General features: G+C 42.9%; 1 protein-coding gene across 1 annotated transcript in view; it reads right to left on the bottom strand.

The window, feature by feature from the left end:
* si:dkey-11f4.7 (piezo-type mechanosensitive ion channel component 2) overlaps positions 1-15,039 on the bottom strand; it is a 648,587-nt gene that overhangs the window by 24,198 nt on the left and 609,350 nt on the right. Inside the window, 3 exon segments of the mRNA XM_051709767.1 lie at positions 8,895-9,064; positions 11,658-11,750; positions 13,409-13,597. Of these exon segments, the coding sequence (XP_051565727.1) occupies positions 8,895-9,064; positions 11,658-11,750; positions 13,409-13,597 (452 nt within the window).

Raw genomic sequence — 15,039 nt, forward strand, 5'->3', positions numbered from 1 at the left:
AATACCCTGAGTATTAAATCACAATGAGCAGACTCGGTGGTCCGTAAACTGTACAAGCAATAACCTTGATACACAAGAATAACACACTATAATATTCTGTCTCTGCCCAGACGTAAACCTCATACTTGAATTGCATGAGGACGCAGAATGTGTGTTCATCCGTCCTTTAACTCCGACTCGGTTCCTCGAGGCTTGGGTGATGACGGGAGGCCGTTTCCTCACTTTGTCAGCGGGCGGTATGGCTACTGATTCTTGGCGGGCTGGCGGAGAAATCAGCAACATCGACTTGATTGAAGATGGAAGAGAAATCTTTTCTCTCTTCACTTCTGCAGGCAAACGGATGAAGATGCGGACTGCTCGGCGGTCTCCTACGGATCTGTTAGAGTGTTCGTGGAACACAGAGTAATCTCAACTCATCCAGCGAGATGGAGATTGTATGGCCACAGTTTCAAGTCGGACGTTACTTCCTTGTGCCACGAGGCTACACCTGATAGCAGCGATAAGCTGCATCTACACATGGTGAGCAAAGTTGCTGGAAGCAAATCCCGGAAGCATTTCAGAGGTATTTCTACTCCTGATGATGTCATGGTTGAGGTGCGTTCTGTCGTGTGCCTCATCCAATAGGAGTTGAGAGTTCGATCCTTTAGTGAGCAAGCCTTCATGGGATTTGAAGTCTGTTTTGGAGTCCCTTTGTTTGATTTTGGCATGATTTTTATCAGTAAGATTTATGACTTATGTGGGCCTGAGTTAGGTTTTACGACTGTGTTAGGCCTGCCTTTGTCTTCTATCTGAATACATGAAGCCCAACAATATACACAAATACTAATGAGTTAATTAAACACAGGTGAGGACAATCAAAGACAGCTGGCAGTGATGAAGGCAGAGAATTATGGGAAATGTAGTCCGGGAGGACCAGATGATGGGAGAAACACAAGTCAAACAACATTGAATCATGACAGAACCCCCCCTCTAATGGGCGGCAGTTTTTTGTTTGTTTTGTTTACAGTTCTTATGTTTTTTGTCTTGGATGTTGTCTGCCTTATTGTATACAATAGACAAACACTTTTGGACATTGGTTCTGCAACTGCACACCAAAAACCAGACTTCCAACTGGACCACCTCAATGCCGACCCACTGTTTACAAACACGCCAGTGGAGCCCTTTGTCTGGGCTGCCCGGCCGCGGAAATGCAGAAGGAGAAATAGAGCCGGCGTTCTCATCAGACTAAGATGTCGCACAAATTGACCCCCGCTACCCAGTATTCTACTGGCAAATGTTCAGTCTCTGGACAACAAGCTCTGTGAGCTGAGAATGCGGATCTCTTTCCAACGAGACGAGGGACTGCTGCATTATCTGCCTTTCAGAAACTTGGATGTCTGCTGAGATTCCAGATTAAGCCATCGAACCCGTGGGGTTCTCCATGCACCGAGCGGACAGAGCAAAAGACCTCTCAGGTAAAATCAGAGGTGGTGGTCTATGTTTTATGATCAACAAATCCTGGTGTGATCAGAGGAACGTACATTCTATCAAGTCTTTCTGCTCTTCTGATCTGGAATTTCTCATGCTTCTGTGTCGACCATTCTGGCTACCGAGGGAATTCACAGCAGTCATTATCACAGCTGTGTACATCCCCCCACAAGCAGACACAGACTGGGCACTCAAGGAACTGTATGGGAGTATAAGTGAGCAGGAAACCGCGCACCCTGAGGCCATGTTCATTGTGACCAGGGACTTTAACAAAGCCAATCTCAAATCAATCGCACCAAAATACCAACATATCAGTTTCAACACACGAGGGGACTGGGTTTTGGACCATTGCTACTCTCCTTTCCGGAATGGCTACAAATCCCTCCCCCACCCACCATTTGGCAAATCAGACCATTCTTCCGTTCTCCTTCTGCCCACTTACAGGCAGAAATTGAAACAGGAAGCACCCATCCTCAGAATGATCCAGTGCTGGTCAGACCAATCAGATTCTACGCCACAAGACCATTTTGATCACGTGGACTGGGAGATGTTCCGGTCCGCCTTTGATGACGACATCGAGGTTTACGCTGATAATGTAATGTGTTTCATCAGAAAGTGTGTAGAGGACATTGTTCCGACCAAAACAATATGGATCTACCCCAACCAGAATCCATGGATTAATAGCGATGTTCGTGCGGCACTTAATGCACAGACCACCGCTTTTAATTCCGGGAATGCGGAGGAGCATAAACAAGCCAGTTATGCCCTCTGCAAAACTATCAAAGCAGCAAAATGCCAGTACAGGGACAAGATTGAAGGACAGTTCAACACCCCCAACTCTAGAAGCATGTGGCAGGGAATTAACATCATCACGGACTACAAAGGGAATAAAAAACTCTGCTGTGAATACTGCTGCTTCTCTCCCGGATGAGCTAAATACTTTTTATGCTCGTTTCGAGGGAAATAACACTGCCCTCGTGGAAAGAGCTCTCGCAGCCAAAGCTACAGAGGTTAGTTCACTCTGTCTCTGTAGCGGATGTAACCCGATCCTTCCGACAGGTGAATATCCGTAAAGCTGTGGGTCCAGACGCCATTCCGGGCCGCATCATCAGAGCGTGCGTGAACCAACTGGCTGGTGTTTTTACGGACATTTTCAACCTTTCCCTCTCCTTGTCTGTAGTCCCCACATGCTTCAAAATGTCCACCATTGTGCCTGTACCAAAGCAATCCAAAATCACTTGCTTAAATAACTGGCGTCTTGTTGCTCTGACCCCCATCATCAGCAAATGTTTTGAGAGACTAATCAGAGATTACATCTGCTCTGTGCTGCCTGCCTCACTGGACCCATTGCAGTTTGCTTACTGCAACAACCACTCCACTGATGATGCCATTGCATCTACACTACATACTGCTCTCTCCCACCTGGACAAAAGGAACACTTATGTGAGAATACTGTTTGTAGACTACAGCTCAGCATCCAACACCATAGTGCCCTTCAAGCTTTATGTGAAACTCTGGGCTCTGGGCTTAAACAGCTCGCTGTGCAGCTGGATACTGGACTTCCTGTCAAGCAGACGCCAGGTGATTAGAATGGGCAGCAACATCTCCTCACCACTGACCCTCAACACTGGAGCCCCACAGGGCTGTGTTCTCAGCCCACTCTTGTATTCCTTATACACACATGACTGTGTGGCAACACAGCTCCAATGCCATCATTAAGTTTGCTGATGATACAATGGTGGTAGGTCTGAACACTGGCAATGATGAAACAGCCTACAGAGGCGCACACTCTGACACACTGGTGTCAGAAGCACAACTTCTCCCTCAATGTCAGCGAGACCAAGGAGCTTGTGGTGGACTTCAGGAGAAAAGACAGAGAACACAGCCCCATCACCATCAATGGAGCACCAGTGGAGAGAGTCAGCAGCTTCAAGTTCCTCGGTGTCCACATCACAGAGGAACTCACATGGTCCGTCCACACTGAGGCCATTGTGAAGAAGGATCATCAGTGCCTCTTCTTCCTGAGATGGCTGAGGAAGTTTGGAATGAACCACCACATCCTCACACGGTTCTACACCAGCACTGTAGAGAGCATTCTGACTGGCTGCACTACTGCCTGGTATGGCAATAGCACCGCCTACAGCCGCAAAGCTCTGCAAAGGGTGGTGCGAACTGTCAGACACATCATCGGAGGTGAGCTTCCCTCCCTCCAGGACATCTATACCAGGCGGTGTGTGAAAAAAGCTCGGAGGATCATCAGAGACTCCAGCCACCTGAGCCATGGGCTGCTCTCACAGCTACCATCAGGCAGGCGGTATCGCAGCATCAGGACCCGCACCAGCCGTCTTCATGACAGCTTCTTCCCCCAAGCATTTAGACTTTTGAACTCTTGATCTCTCACGATCAATATACATCAGCACTCTACTTTATTAATCTCATTATCTCACACCGGACTGTCATAAATTATATTCTCTCTTAACAACACACTGGCAACTGACTATCAACCAAATGTCAATACAGTACAATACAACCTACTGTATATTTTATGTATACTTTATATACTATTTTTATTGTATGTGTATTCTATATAATATGTATGTATATTCTTCATTGTGTGTATTGTATACTGTACATTGTATATTATTATTGTGTTGTGTAATTATGTGTATATTAGATATGTAAATTGTGTTGTGTAAATCTGATGTTTGTTGTAAATTGGTACATGTCTCATCACTGTCATGACTGCTATGTTGCTCGGAACTGCACCCAAGACTTTCACCCACTGTTGCACTTGTGCATATGGTTGTGTGACAGTAAAAGTGATTTGATTGTGTTCATGAACCTGGGCTGAGACTCGGAGATGACCTCTGTGGTCATGTACAGGGGCAGAGACTTGGAAACGAAAGCCTTTCTCCTCCTGCTCCTCCGGGAGGCCGATGTAGGTAACGTGGGCTCTGGGACGAACGAGGCTGGCAACAGTGGCTCTGGGATGGACGATTCTGGCAACGCTCGCTCTGGGACGGACGAGGCTGGCAACGCTGGCTCTGGGACGGACGAGACTGACAACGCTGGCTCTGGGATGGACGAAGCTTCCAGCTCATTGGCTGTGGCAGGCGTGAGCATCGGCTCCTTGGCCGTGGCAGGCGTGGGCATCGGCTCCTTGGCCATGGCAGGTGTGGGCGTCGGCTCCTTGGCAGTGGCAGGCATTGGCGTTGGCTCCTTTACAGGCGTGGGCATCGGCTCCTTGGCCGTGGCAGGCGTGGGCACTGACACATTTTGGGGAAGGGTCTTCGTGGCCCTATGCACTGATATCAGTGGTGGATAATTCAACTTGGTGACAAGGGCCGCGGAAGGCTTGGAGACAGTGGCCACAGAAGGCTGGGCTGTGACATGGCGTGGAGCAGACTCAGGTGTAGCTGTGACATGGCGTGGAGCAGACTCAGGCGTAGCTGTGACATGGCGTGGAGCAGCCTCAGGCGTAGCTGTGACATGGCGTGGAGCAGGCTGAGGCGTTGCTGTGACATGGCGTGGAGCAGGCTGAGGCGTTGCTGTGACATGGCGTGGAGCAGGCTGAGGCGTTGCTGTGACATGGCGTGGAGCAGGCTGAGGTTCGGCTGTGACATGGCGTGGAGCAGGCTGAGGTGTGGCTGTGACATGGCATGGAGCAGACTCAGGCGTAGGTGTGACATGGCATGGAGGAGACTCAGGTGTGGCTGTGACATGGCATGGAGCAGACTCAGGCATGGCTGTGACATGGCGTGGAGAGGATTCAGGCGTGGTTGACTCAGAAGCCAGGAATGGGATTGATTGAGGAGGATCCGTTGAAGCGAATGTCTCTAATACCAGCGTAACATATTCCTCCCACGTGTAATCTCTGGTCGCCAGCAACTCCTTCCACTGGTGAGCAATGAGAACGATTTTATACATGGACTTCAGGGTTGAATCAGAAAAGTCAGTTTACTTAGCAAGGACACTAAACAGACGGGAATATTCCGGGACAGATAAGTTCGCTGGGTCAGCTGAATGAAAGGAGCCGCTAGATCCATTTTGTGGTCAGTTGTTCTGTAACGTCTGGGAGGAAGTCACGAGAGCTGTATCTAGGTGCAGCGAAACAGTATTTAATAACATAAACAAGGTACAGGATAACAGGTAAACACAGGAACAAAAGAAACATCCACAATGGGAAAACACAGGAACAGAGAAAACATACACAATGGGCACTGGTCATACACAGGAGGTCAAAACACATAACAACTGACAAAGAACAAGCAAACAACAGGGCATTATATACACAAAGACTAATGAGTTAATGAAACACAGGTGAGGACAATCAAGGACAGCTGGCAGTGATGAAGGCAGGGAATTATGGGAAATGTATTCCGGGAGGAACAGATGACGGGAGAAACACAAGGCAAACAACAGTGAATCATGACACTACATTATGTTTATTATTAATATATTTATTAAATTATTTAGTCATATTATTGATTTCAAACATCAAAATTCAATAACTTAGTAGAGTTAATGGATAAAAATATCAATAAAACAAAAAACAATAAAAAAATTAGAATGGCAATGAACAGTGATAATACAATTTGTGTACAAACAGAAGACTTTGCAATTGGAAACTTGCAATTGTTTCATAAACATCAAAATAAAAATCAGTGATGTGAACAGCAATAATGTGGGATCAGGCTTTGGTCTTTTGATATGTATAATAGTGTGTGCTACACTGATTTAAAAAAAAAAAAAATGCTCCGTGTTGTAGTCTCACTCATCCATTTTCGTATGGCAGGTCAAATTTGACCTGGAACACTACGAGTGTCACTTTTTTTTTTTTGCAACCATTTAGACTCATCAAATCAAGTACAGTTTTTTGTGTGTGTTCAGATGGCAAGTGAAGGAAAAGTCATCAAACCTTGTACAGCTCTGACAATGGAAACCATTTTTAATTTCAAAAAGAAAAGTCAAACGGGTCAAAAAAGACCTGAACAGTAACCGAGGTTTAATTCTGTCATATGGTGCTAAAGTTAATAACATAGCTGTTCTATGGCAGAGCAATGACATTCTAGAGACAGATCACTGTCTCTAACACGTTGCGCTTGACCTGGTAGGACTTTGGCCCTGTTTCTACTTGGTATAAAAGGAAAAATTATCCCAAAAAATTTAAATTCTCTCATCATTTACTCACCCTCATGCCATCCCAGATGTGTATGACTGTCTTTCTTCACCAGAACACAAACAAAGATTTTGGAAGAATATTTCAACTCTATAGGTCCATAAAATGCAAATGAATGGGTGCCAAATATTTGAATCTCCGAAAAGCACATATAGCCATCATAAAAGTAATCCATATAACTCCAGTGGACTAATTAATGTCTTCTGAAGCTAAACGCTTGGTGTAAGAAATAGTACTTTTTTTACTAAAAATGTTTGCTTCCGGCCATCACGTTGGTGAGGGTGGAGTTCAAACTACCTCTCGCGTGACGTAACCGCATAAGCCTCCTCTGCATAGATAATCATACGTAGATACCTTGTTAGCAGCTGTTCCTATGGACCACAATACTGTTTCCACACAAAAGCAGTATATGCAGTAGTCTGAGCAAGGAGAACTGTCTGAGGCACCTCCTCCATCCACTTGCATTCAAACAGATTCAAACAGCTTTCCTAGTTGACTGTTTCAAGATGGAGCTACAGTTGATGAATCCAAACCAGCTGAATGAGGCATCTATATATGAATATCTATGTTCCTCTTTTGTAAACAACACTGCGCTTCTGTATTTTTATTTGTATTATTTTTTTAAATTTGTTATATTTCACGCATCAGTCTGCATGACCTCGACCCTAATCAATTTTTGGTAAAATCAAGATTTTAGTATTAATCTACTCCTTACACAGACCTAGCATTTCTCTTCAGATTACATTAATTAATCCACTGGATTCACATGGATTACTTTTATGATGGAGCTTCAAAAATTTGGGACCCATTCACTTTGGCATCCATTATGGACCTACAAGCTGAAATGTTCTTCCAAAAGTCACACATCTAGAATGGCATATGGGTGAGTAAATGATGAGAGAATTTTAATTTTTGATTGAACTATTCCTGTATGATATGTTTTCGGTGATTAGATCAGAAGTGGTCAGCCGAGATGCCTTTCTTTTTCCATCTGGTTTTACCATGTGTCTCAAATGCATCTCCTGTGACCACTTGTGATCAGACTACAAGGGAGGGTCTCTAATTTAATGATAACATACATCAATCACTTTGTCATTGGGCTACTGCATAATAATAAACTGCAAAAAAGTCATAAAAGACAAATAAAGCATAGACAAAACCGACGTGTTGTTTGTACCAGATGAATTTTAAATGTAATCTAATCACAATGCAACATTTCAAGCCCCTCCCAGGGTGAAGCCAATAAGCGCTAATGTTTTTCATGCCTGTAAAGACTGACTATAGCATGAGCCAACAGCATTGGTTTGACCCGGTGAACGAATGCGCCACTTCACTGAACTAGTACGTCATTTGAGTCTGAACGAGATGAGATGTCATTCATGAATGAACAGAATGTATTAGTAAAGTCGTTCGCCAATGAAATTAACAACTCACGCAGTCATCTGGTTTGTGAATGAGTATCTGCTGTATGACTGAACGAGAGGAGGCGTGTCATTTGTTCTGTTCGGCATGTGAGTCAATTGCATTCAATAAGATGAGAAAGGGGTAAAATGCACTAAGACAAATTATAGGTATGCACAAAACATAATCCCCAATTCATGAATGTGAAAAAATGACTGAAGACGTACAGTTAAAAGGACATGAATTACGAATGGAAATGTTGTGCTTTGGTGCAGAATGTAAGGGCTGGGATATCATCACAATGATTTAGCTGCCGATTTAAAATGAAGCAATATCACAATGTTTTTGATGTGCATTTTATTTGGCCACTTGATTTTCTAAAGAGCTTATCATTTGACTAATTTCACGATCCTTCAGAACTAGACAATGAATCTAAATAACATCAAAATCGTGCTACAGTCATACGTGATTATTACAGTAAATCACAAAAGGCTGTTAATTAAATTAATAGCCTACATGGTCTGTGCACGCTTCAGTGAAAAAATATTTCTGCAATGCAAAAATAAATAAATATGATGATAATAATAATAATAATAATAATAAAAGAAGAAATAAAATGTATGAATTATACAAGGCATATTTTCTATATGGAAATTATAAGTAGAATAGAGTTACAATTAAAATTGGGCTTTTCATTTAGTTTTGACGCTATTCTGGTTTAAGCTATGGCCAAATCCAGTTACAGTATATACGAATAGATACAGATAAAAACAATGGCTTCGCTACACACCCCCAGTGTACACCGCAATAAAGTACAGTACAGTGTGATAGAGAAATGTGTGTGTACCGTAGTAAAGTCCAGCTCAGTGTGATGTAGAAGTGTGTGGCGTTACTGAGCTCCAGGATCATGGCATTTCGACTGGCAGGACTGATGTTCCACAGCAAACTGGCATCACTCTTGATTTTTGCTGCCACTATATCCTCTGCCAGATAGTTCACAATGAACTGCATCGCAGACTGAGTAAGAAACAGAGTGAAATTTTATCAGACTGACAACAGACAGGGTTGAGAGGTCTACATATCGCTCAAGGCAAACTTGCAAATAACAACATGTGCTTATACAAGCAATGTATAAATAATCATGACAAAATGTACGTTCCCTATCTGTCACTCACTCGACGTTGTGTCGATGTAGTGACACTTGGGGTCACTCTTGGGAGCCCGAGACACCTCTGGTCTTTGATAAAAGGCCAATGAAAATTGGCGAGTGGTATTTGCATGCCACTCCCCCGGACATACGGGTATAAAAGGAGCTGGTATGCAACCACTCATTCAGATTTTCTCTTCGGAGCTGAACGGTCATGCTCACTGAGCTGAATACTACTGTTCATTCACCTCTGCTGGATCTGACGGCACATTTCAGCGGCTTCTCCCTCCTCTGCACTGGTGCACTGCAGAGAATGCCCCTGGGCGCTTCGGCAGAAATAAAAGAGTATATTTCTCTAAAAGAGTATATTTATCTAAAAGAGCAGCACACACGGAACGTCTTTTTAAAAACGCGTCTTTCTAAAGACGCCTTTCCGTTTGTGTTATTCCTGGTTGCGCTCGTTATCTCTCACCTTCTGATGGTCACGATCACTGTCTTTCGTGTCTGGGCACTGCTCACGTGGAGACAGTGTTCGTGGATGGTCATTTTCTCATTGCAAGGATATGTCCATGGCAACGTTGCGGTCACGGCTCCCCTTTGTAAGAAAGCAAGCCCCCCAGGAAGGGAGGGAGGCTGTCCCCTTCCACCTTGAAGGTGTACGTTGCCACCATAGCAGCACACCATGACGCAGTCGACGGTAAGTCCTAAGAGGCACCAGGAGGCTGAATCACTCCAGACCGTGCCTCGTTCCCTCATCAGACCTCTCTGTAGTTCTTCAGGGTCTACAGAGAGCCCTCTTTGAGCCTTTGCAGTCAGCCGAGCTTAAGGCACTCTCCTTGAAGACTGCCCTCCTGACTGCGCTCACTTCCATCAAGAGGGTAGGTGACCTGCAAGCGTTCTCTGTCAGCGAAACGTGCCTGGAGTTCGGTCCAGGTTACTCTCACGTGATCCTGAGACCCTGACCGGGTTATGTACCCAAGGTTCCCACCACCCCTTTTGGGACCAGGTGGTGAACCTGCAAGCGCTGCCCCAGGAGGAGGCAGACCCAGCCCTGTCGTCGCTGTGTCCGGTGCACGCTTTACGCATCTATTTGGATCGCACGCAGATCTTTAGAATCTCTGAGCAGCTCTTTGTCTGCTTTGGTGCACAGCGGAAAGAAAGCATTGTCTCCAAGCAGAGGATCACCCACTGGCTCACTGACGCCATGACTATGGAATATGTTGCCTAGGACATGCCGCCCCCGGTAGGGCTACAAGCCCATTCTACCAGGGGTGTAGCGGCTCCCTGGGCCCTGGCCAGGGGTGCTTCTCTAACAGACTTTTGCAGAGCAGCAGGCTGGGCAACACCCAACACCCAACGCTAATTCGTTTCCCTGTTGGCAAACTGCGTCTTCCTTGGGCAGAGCCCCTCTGCCCCAGTCTCCATGTTTGTAGTAACTCCTCCCCCATTGGGCAGGATCTACCTTGAAGACTCCCCACATGGTTGGATAGACCATGTGACGTATTATTCCACTTAAATATCCCCCCCCTCTCTTTGGGCGAGGTGTTGTCTCCGCGGTGTCTTCCCCTTGGGAGGGACACCCCCCGACTAGATCTGGCGGCCCAGTCAGATAATCCCCCTTCTTTTTTAGGGAGTGGAAAAAAGAAGGGGGAAGAGGCCATGACTGGGTTAAGCCTGTCTCTATCTTTTGGGTAGACAACTTGTCCCCAAAATGGGCTGTTCGACACTCATAAATATGTTGGGGGAGGTTACGTGTCGACCTGGTGTGCTGGCTATGAGGCACACAGTAGTCTGCCCACCACACACCGCCAGTTCACGTAACACAGTTCAGCCAATTGTGGCGTTTCGTATAGGGACCCCTAGTGTCACTACATCGACACAACTTCGAGTGAGTGACAGATAGGGAACGTCATGGTTACTTGTGTAACCTCCGTTCCCTGATGGAGGGAATGAGATGTTGTGTCCCTCCTGCCACAACGCTGAACTACCCGCTGAAATGGCCGGACCTTATATTGGCTCCTCAGCATAAAACCTGAATGAGTGGTTGCATACCAGCTCCTTTCATACACGTATGTCCGGGGGAGTGGCATGCAAATACCACTCGCCAATTTTCATTGGCCTTTTATCAAAGTCCAGAGGTGTCTCGGGCTCCCAAGAGTGACCCCTAGTGTCATTACATTGACACAACGTCTCGTTCCCTCCATCAGGGAATGGAGGTTACACAAGTAACCATGACGTTTCATGTACCTATAAGTCTGACGACTGAAGACACAACAAAAGAAAGCTAAAATATTGTATCACTCCTGATATGCATATTGACATGGTAAAGGTTTGGCAACAAATTAATTCTCAATTAAAGTCACAAACAATACAAAGTGTAAATTAAGTGAAAAAAAACAATATACAGTAGTCACTCAGGCATATTTTATTCATATGCTCTGGCACAGCTGTGCCTATATGTACCGGGTGAGTGGCAAACTGGTTGGTCATCTTCTGGAATGCTGATTCAGAGTATGGGATCAGATTCTGCTCCTGAGCACTCATGCTGAACAACGGCTGTGTACACACACACACACACACACACACACATATGTCATTTATAACATTTAACATTTATATATTATATTTACAATTATACACTCATTATATTCAATTATACACTATATTTGATCATACTGTACATTGAAATTATGAATAATACTGTACATATACTGTACAGTGTAAAATGATAAATATATTCTAAATGTGTAATATATTACAAATATAAGGTAAATCAATAAATTCAGATTGACAATGTATTCCAGTTTCATTCTGAATAATCCCCATTAAAAATATTTAATTATGTATGCCACAATTACAAAGATTTGTGTGTGTATATATATATATATATATATATATATATATATATATATATATATATATATAATGTTTGGAATAATGTACAGATTTTGATGTTTCGGAAGGAAATTGGTACTTTAATTCACCAAAGTGGCATTCAGCTGATCACAAAGTATAGTCAGGACATTACTGATGTAAAAAACAGCACCATCACTATTTGAAAAAAGTCATTTTTGATCAAATCTAGACAGGCCCCATTTCCAGCAGCCATCACTCCAACACCTTATGCTTGAGGAATCATGCTAAATTGCTAATTTGGTACTAGAAAATCACTTGCCATTATATCAAACACAGTTGAAAGCTATTTGTTCGTTAAATGAAGCTTAACGTTGTCTATGTGTTTATTTTTGAGTTGCCACAGTATGCAATAGACTGGCATGTCTTAAGGTCAGTATTAGGTCAAAAATGGCAAAAAAGAAACTTCTCTAGAAACTTGTCAGTCAATCATTGTTTTGAGGAAGGAATGCTTGAAATTGCCAAAAAACAAAAACAAAAAACCAACAAAAAACTGAAGAGTTCATATAAAAGTGTACACTACAGTCTTCAAAGACAAAGGACAACTGGCTCTAACAAGGACAGAAAGAGATGTGAAAGGCCAGATGTACAACTAAACAAGAGGATAAGTACATCAGAGGCTCTAGTTTGAGAAATAGACGCCTCACATGTCCTTAGCTGACAGCTTCATTGAATCCTACCCGCTCAACACCAGTTTCATGTACATCAGTAAAGAGAAGACTTATGGGAAGAATTGCAAAGAAAAAGCCACTTTTGAAACAGAAAAACAAAAATAAAAGTTTAGAGTAGGCAAAGAAACACAGACATAAGAGTGTTATAGATCTTAACCCCATTGAGCTTTTGTGGGATTAACAGCTAGACTGTAAGGTGCGTGAGAAGTGCCCGACAAGACAGCCACATCTATGGAAAGTGCTATAGGGGTATCTGGACACACTGACAGCTAGAATGCCAAGGATCTGCAAAGCTGTCATTCCTGTATATGGAGGATTTTTTATGAGAACTCTTTGAAGTAGTTTAAGTAGTTCAGAATTTTTTTTTCAAATTGTAATAGTAATTTTTAATGTTATTAATGTCCTGACTATACATTGTGATCAGTTGGATGCCACTTTGGTGAATAAAAGTACCAATTTCTTTCAATAAGAGCAAAATCTGTACATTATTCCAAACTTTTGGCTGCCAGTGTGTGTGAGTGTGTGTGTGTGTGTGTGTGTGTGTGTGTGTATATATATATATATATATATATATATATATATATCAAATGCCACAAGTAATAGAAAGAAATATAAATATAAATAAAAGACCTCGTAACCCAATATGCTGAGCTGTATGGACACATCTAATGGTTGATTGGTTACTCCTGCTACAGACTTGACCAGTGACATGAAGAGAAGAGGAAACCAGACAATGCAGATTAGAGCAAAAATTATGAAGCCGCCCATTGTGTATTTCACCACCTTCTTCTTCTTCTGACCTGACCGATGAGGAAATTTCTGCACCAGAACACAAAACATTCAGTGGAAATTATTTTTACAGTATGTTAAATACAGGGTTGGGGAGTAACGAAATACTTGTAATGGGAATACGTATTTACAAATACAAAATATAAGTAACTGTATTCCACTACAGTTACAATTTAAATCGTTGGTATTTCTAGCCATTTTACATGCACATTACCAGGCACGATCATATTATGGATCATAATTTCTTTTTTTCTTTGATATTAGGGCAAAAATCGTATTCTTGATAATAACCTTTGTATTGTTTTCCTGTAAAAATATCTAAAAATTCTTAAAATAACATTAATTTGATTAATCTTGGTTTAGAAACAACACTGCATAAGATATTTAGGTTTTTCAGAGAACGTATTGTTTTTGTAATTAACATTTTTTATTGATTCAAAAAGAAAGCACAACAGAGAAAAACACAACATATACACACCAACATTTAACTTTTAACACTCATTAACAATGCTCCCCAAACACCAACCCCACCCTACCCCAAAGAACACCCCTGTGGTCACATAAAATAATACACACACACAAAAAATAAAATAAAAAATGAAAATAAATAAAAAATAAAATATATAATAAATATACATCATTAAACTAAACATCTCCCTCCTCATCCCTTCCCCTAGAGTCCTCCAAAACTGCCAAATACCTACCCCAAATATAAAAAATAAGTCCTCCCGCCCCAGCCTTCCATCTATCATCCTCTCATAAGCTGCCACGCTCCCCATCTCCGCACACCACTCTGGAAATGGTGGCGCTCCGTCTGACTTCCATCCCCTTAAAATAATTTGTCTACTGATCATCACGCTAGTCAGAACCCAATTTTTTTATATATTTGTCACCCGAATTTATAACTTCCCCATCGCCCAAAATGCGAAGTCTGGGGCAAAGTAAAATTTGAGTGTCCAGAATGTCACGCAAATAATTCTGAATCTTTAACCAAAAATCTTGGATCTTAATGCATCCCCAAAAAACATGGGCTATGTTTCCAACTTCTGATTGGCATCGCCAGCATGTGGGTGTGTCTTTAAGACCAAGCCTGTATAATCTAGAGGGGGTCAAATAAAGTCTTTGTAAAATCTTAAATTGCATAAGGCAATTAAGTCTTGCATCTCTAGATGCAGACTTGACATTTTTTCAGAATCTTAGTCCACACTCAATCCTGCAATACCAAATTCAAATCTTTCTCCCATAATTTCTTAATAGAAGTTAAAGCTCCATCTCCCATACTCTGAATTAACAGGGAGTAGTACACTGATGCCTCATGACCTTTTCCAAAAGCCGCAATCACCTCTCCCAAAGCATCTGCCTCCTCGGGGGGTGTGTGCTACTCCCAAAAATAGTACAAAGCAGGTGGCGCAATTGTAAATACCTATAAAACTGAGGTCTGGGGATCCCAAAATGTTGGACCAATTTTTCAA

This window comes from Myxocyprinus asiaticus, chromosome 11 (genome assembly GCF_019703515.2).
Source record: "Myxocyprinus asiaticus isolate MX2 ecotype Aquarium Trade chromosome 11, UBuf_Myxa_2, whole genome shotgun sequence".
NCBI lineage: Eukaryota > Metazoa > Chordata > Actinopteri > Cypriniformes > Catostomidae > Myxocyprinus > Myxocyprinus asiaticus.